The sequence below is a fragment of the Rhododendron vialii genome, chromosome 8a (assembly GCF_030253575.1).
Source record: "Rhododendron vialii isolate Sample 1 chromosome 8a, ASM3025357v1".
In the NCBI taxonomy this organism is placed as follows: domain Eukaryota; kingdom Viridiplantae; phylum Streptophyta; class Magnoliopsida; order Ericales; family Ericaceae; genus Rhododendron; species Rhododendron vialii.
The window spans coordinates 23966841-23972388 of NC_080564.1; the positions used below are offsets into that span (position 1 = coordinate 23966841).

General features: G+C 33.6%; 1 protein-coding gene across 1 annotated transcript; it reads right to left on the reverse strand.

Moving 5' to 3' along the window:
• Window positions 1-898: 898 nt before the first annotated feature.
• Window positions 899-4912, reverse strand: LOC131298679 (uncharacterized). Its single transcript, XM_058324154.1, has 2 exons — window positions 4874-4912; window positions 899-1417 (listed from the first exon to the last, which is right to left on the reverse strand). Exons 1-2 carry the CDS (start codon window positions 4910-4912, stop codon window positions 899-901), a joined length of 558 nt encoding a protein of 185 aa, XP_058180137.1.
• Between the last annotated feature and the right edge of the window lie 636 nt (window positions 4913-5548).

Genomic DNA, 5548 nt, shown 5'->3' on the forward strand with positions numbered 1-5548 from the left:
AAAAATCAATTATTGTTTCGAACGAGAGAGAGAGGGAGAGACCTTACCTAAGCTTGGGTTGTCGTTCGTCGTCTTCAATCTTAGCTTGGGTTGTTCGGATCTTGGTCGCCTCCTTTTTCTTTCTCTCTCTCACTCTCTGGCAGAAACGAAGAATTGGGGGTGTATGTAGTGAAAGCCCCATTTTCCCCCCTTTTGTTCCTTGCTATTTCCCCAACCGTGGATCTCACCTATCCAGATCCAACGGCTCAAAGAGAAATTCGGACCGTAATAAAATCCGGGCAACCGGATATGAAAATGACTGTCTATATATATATATATACACACACACACACATACACACATACACACGGGGCGGTTCCAGGAACTCTTAAAAAATCCTCTAAAAAAACCCTCCAAATCTTAATCTCATAGTTTCTAATCGAATTTTGATGATTCTAGCTGCTCAATGTGTTCAGAACGTAATTTTACGGGTGCTCGCGAAAAATTGTCAAAAAAAAAAACCTAGAAGGGCTTGATTTGTGTTTTTTTTTATTGAACCGTTCAATAAAATTCAATAAAAAACTGTTTGGATGAAGTCCTTTCCGGTCATTTTTTTTTGTTGATTTTTCACGGGTACCTTTAAAATCACGTTCTGATTACATTGAGAGGCTCAGATCATCAAAATTCGATCAGAACTTAGGGGTTTTTTTTAGAGGTTTCAGCCGGTTTTTAAAATACATAAACTGGATTGAAATTATTTTTCCGGTTTCTAAAATTTTATAAACCGGAACCGGATCGAAATTATTTGACCGGTTTGAAAAATTCGGTCCAGTTCGATTTTTTTTATTTCGATCGATTTTTCGGTTTCGACTAACAACCTTAACTACAACAGTGAAAATTTATGCTCAAAACTTGAATATCATGAATAATGACCTCCACCTCTTGACTGATAGTTGCTTTGCAATGAAAGCGTATTCACCATCAACTGAGCATCACTTTCTATAATCACTGACCCTAACCCAATATGTGATCCCAACAAAATGCCATGTCGAAATGCCACAGCTTCTGCAACTAAAGAACTTGCGCACCACGGGAAAACCCCGATCGAGTCAGAAACAAACAAGCCTTTGGAATCCCGAATCACAATGCCATAACCCCCTCTCGACACCCCTTTTTTCCATGACCCATCCACATTAATCTTGAACATCTCATCCGAAGGCTTCCTCCATGAGTTAGGGCTTCCTTCCCCATTCAAAATCACAGTTGTGGTATCCAAAGATTTTGTAGAAAAATACTCTTGAAAGTACTCAACCGCTTGCTTGCAGACCAACCAAGGAAGAGAGAACTTATGTTCAAAAAGAACCCCATTTCTACACTTCCAAATGTACCACATAAGCAATGCCGCCAATGACAGACACCATTCCTTATTTGCATGCCCCTGCCACCATAAATCCATAACATCCCATAAGTTTTTAAAAGAATTGACATGAACAACCCCCTATACCTATTTGCAAAAGGGACAAGCACAAAGAAGATGAACTATGGATTCTTGGTCGCCGCCACAAACCAGACAACCTAAATTCATGAAATTGCATATATATATATATATATATATATATATGGTCCAGTTTATTTTAACTGTTACCCCGATTTACCCCTTAGTTTAAAAGATAAAAATATTTTGAAAGCATTAACTTTAAATATTCAAACTGCCGGAGCAATCACTCAAATGCTTGAAGGTAGTCAGTCAATTGCATTAATTTACCGTATTTACTATAAATGTATGAAAACTAATTTAAATATTCATGCATTAGTCAAAAGTCCCAAGGATAAAACTGTACTTATACAAAGTAGCACAAATGCTAATGTACAAGTACCCAAAACCATTTCTTGGAGTGATATCCAGTTACCAACCAGTTGGCTTAGTGAAAATGAGAATTTCCCACAGAAACTCCAAAATGACACAATTGATCTAGATTATATTCAACAATACTTAAATGGTACAGTTAGGATAAGTTTTGATCAACAAAGAGTAAACCCTCCTCTGAGAATCAGAGAATTAAGTCGATCCAATAGCTCAATAGCTATGGATAGGTCAAATAGTTCAACTACTTTGCCTAGGAAGGACAAAAATTTAATTGATCCCAGTATTAGATTAAAAGGTGTTGAATCAAGTTCACAAATTAGTAAACCTTGTTATTCTACACAGTCAAAATTTGAGGATGAAGACACCTTTCAAGGGTCTCCAACTCAAACAGATTTTGAAGAACCCATTGATTCAACTTTATTAGTTTTAAATAAACCTTTTGAAATAAATTTTGACAAATTATATTTTGAATTTAAGTCAAAAGAAAATAAACAAAAAAGAAAAAATTATTTTGCTAAATATACATCTAGTAAACAGGATAAAATTTTAGCTCATTGGGAAGCATTTATGGAAGAATCCAGAACTGAAATTTATTTTTTCAACTACTTAGAAAATTATTACAAAAAAGTCAATACTATTAAAAAAGTGAAAAGGAATAAGTCAGACCAGCCTGTTATAACCACAGGACACCCTCCTCTAGATCCAATCACCATTAGTGATACCCCACCATCTAACAATAGTAAATTGGAAATTGAGGAATTTAAAAAATTAAACGTAATCACCAAAACCTTACCGGAAGAAGAATTATTAATTGACCTAATCAGTAAAATAGATGATTCAGAGTTAAAGCAAAATTATATTATTCGCCTTAAGCAAATTTTACTTCAAAAATCTCATTCAATTACATCATTAGAAAATTCTGGTAAAAGATTAAACAAAGTCCACACTGAAGTCACTTTGCAAGATCTAAAGCAGGAAGCTAATCTTATTAAAAAAGATATTACCAAACTAAATAAATCTCAATTTGGTAAAGAAATTGATACAATTCCTAAAAATTACCAAACATCTGATCAACAAGAATACTACCAACAATGGTATGCCAAAGTAAAATTAGTAATCCATGATTATCAAATTGAAATCCCTGCCCTCATTGATTCAGGAGCAGACTTAAATTGTATTCAAGAAGGTATAATACCTACCATGTACTATCACAAAACAACAGAACAATTGACTTCTGCTAACGGTAGTAAAATGGTAATTAATTACAAGTTGCCTAAAGTCCATGTTTGTCAAGACAAAATTTGTTTTAGGACTTCTTTTGTCCTAGTTCAAGATTTATCTGACAAAGTAATTCTAGGCACCCCTTTTATCTATTTACTTTATCCTTTTACAACTACTGAAGAAGGAATTTCTACTAAACCTTTTGGTCAACAAGTAATGTTCAAATTCTTAACACCACCAGAACAAAGAAAATTGAAACAATTAACATTACCATCTACTTATAAAGTAAGTCAAAAAATGAACCAATTAAAATTTTTACAGGAAGAAATTAGATACAAAAAAATTGAAGAACAACTCACCAATACACTACTTAGTCAACAAATTGAAGATTTTAATAAAAGATTAAAAGAGGAAGTTTGTTCTAATCTTCCCAGTGCTTTTTGGCATAGAAAGAAACATATAGTAACACTGCCATACATAAAGGACTTTAATGAAGCCCAAATCCCAACAAAGTCAAGGCCTATTCAAATGAACCCTGAAGTTATGGAAACCTGCAAAAAAGAAATAAATGATTTACTTAATAACAATATTATTAGGAAAAGTAAATCACCATGGTCATGTCCTGCTTTCTATGTTAACAAAAATGCTGAAAAAGAAAGAGGAGTACCTAGGTTAGTCATAAATTATAAACCATTAAACAATGTGTTAGAATGGATCAGGTATCCAATTCCAAATAAAAAGGATTTAATTAATAGATTAAGTAAAGCAGTAATCTTTTCAAAATTTGATTTAAAAAGCGGATTTTGGCAAATCCAGTTACACCCCGATGATAGATATAAGACAGCTTTTACTACCCCCTTTGGTCATTATGAATGGAATGTAATGCCTTTTGGATTAAAAAATGCTCCCAGTGAATTTCAAAATATAATGAATGAAATATTTAACCAATTCAGTCATTTTATTATAGTATATATAGATGATGTTCTCATCTTTTCTAACTCAATTGAAGAGCATTGGAAACATTTAGAATCATTTATTAAAACTATTAAACATAATGGATTAGTCATTTCTGCTCCCAAGATCAAATTATTCCAAACAAAAGTAAGATTTCTAGGTTATGACATTCACCAATCAACTATAGTACCAATCAGTAGAGCCATTCAATTTGCTGATAAATTTCCAGATGAAATTATTGACAAAAATCAATTACAAAGATTTTTAGGATCCCTAAATTACATAGCTGAATTTTATAAGGATCTTAGGAAAACTTGTCAGCCTTTATTTGAACGTCTAAGGGACAATCCCCCTCCTTGGTCACCAGTACACACCTCCATAGTCAAGCAAGTCAAAACATATGTAAAAACATTACCATGTCTAGGTATTCCTACTGTCAATTCTTTTAAGATTATTCAAACTGATGCCTCTGATATAGGATATGGTGGTATCCTCTTGCAGAAAGTCAATCCTACTTCCCCTGAGCAAATTGTCCGATTCCATTCTGGTCTATGGAATAAAACACAGAGCAATTACAGTACTATTAAAAAAGAAATTTTATCATTAGTTTTATGTATTTCAAAATTTCAAGATGATATATTAAACCAAAAATTCCTAGTCAAAATTGATTGCAAAAGTGCAAAGTATGTTTTAGAAAAAGATGTTAAAAATATTGCTAGTAAACAAATCTTTGCTAGATGGCAGTCAATTTTAAGTATTTTTGATTTTGATATTGAATATATTAAAGGAGATCAAAATTCCATTCCAGATTTTCTTACTAGAGAATTTTTATTTAGCACAACATAAAATTACTTTCCAGCTATTAAAAATTGTTTTCTCAGCAGCATTCATTGTATTTAACATTGAAATCATTTGCAGTTCAGTCATGGCAGAAAAAAGCAAGAAACCTACCTCCACTACAAAAAACCAACTTGCACTTCCTCCAACTGATTGCAGAAACAGGTACCAAGTTCTTGGACAAGTACCCAAAACTAGTTACAGTTCTGCACTAATACATGCTCCCTCACCGAGTCACAATATTACACCACCCAATTCAAACCTTCATGTTGATCCCTTTTCCTCGACTCAAACTATTCAACCTAGTCAACAAAGATTCCCGTACCCAGCAAGAACTACAGAATATATTCTCAAACCAGTCACCACTAACCTCTTCTCCATTGAACCAGCCCACAAAAATATTCAAAATCCAGTTGAATTAGTCAAAGCCTTTTTCCCCCCAGGATGGCATTTCATCCCTGCTCACCCAGCTAAAACCCTTTCTTTTTACAAAGACATCCTTCTTCACCACAAGTCAATCCAGATAAAACCCATTAATGACAGAGTCAATCCAACTAAAGTCATTTACCATTCCCTCTATATTCACAACATAGTCAGCCTAGAAGAATGGGGCCACCCATCACTACTCAGAGATCTTCCGAATCATCCCATTCAATATAATTATTACGATTATATTGATGCATGGTTCAA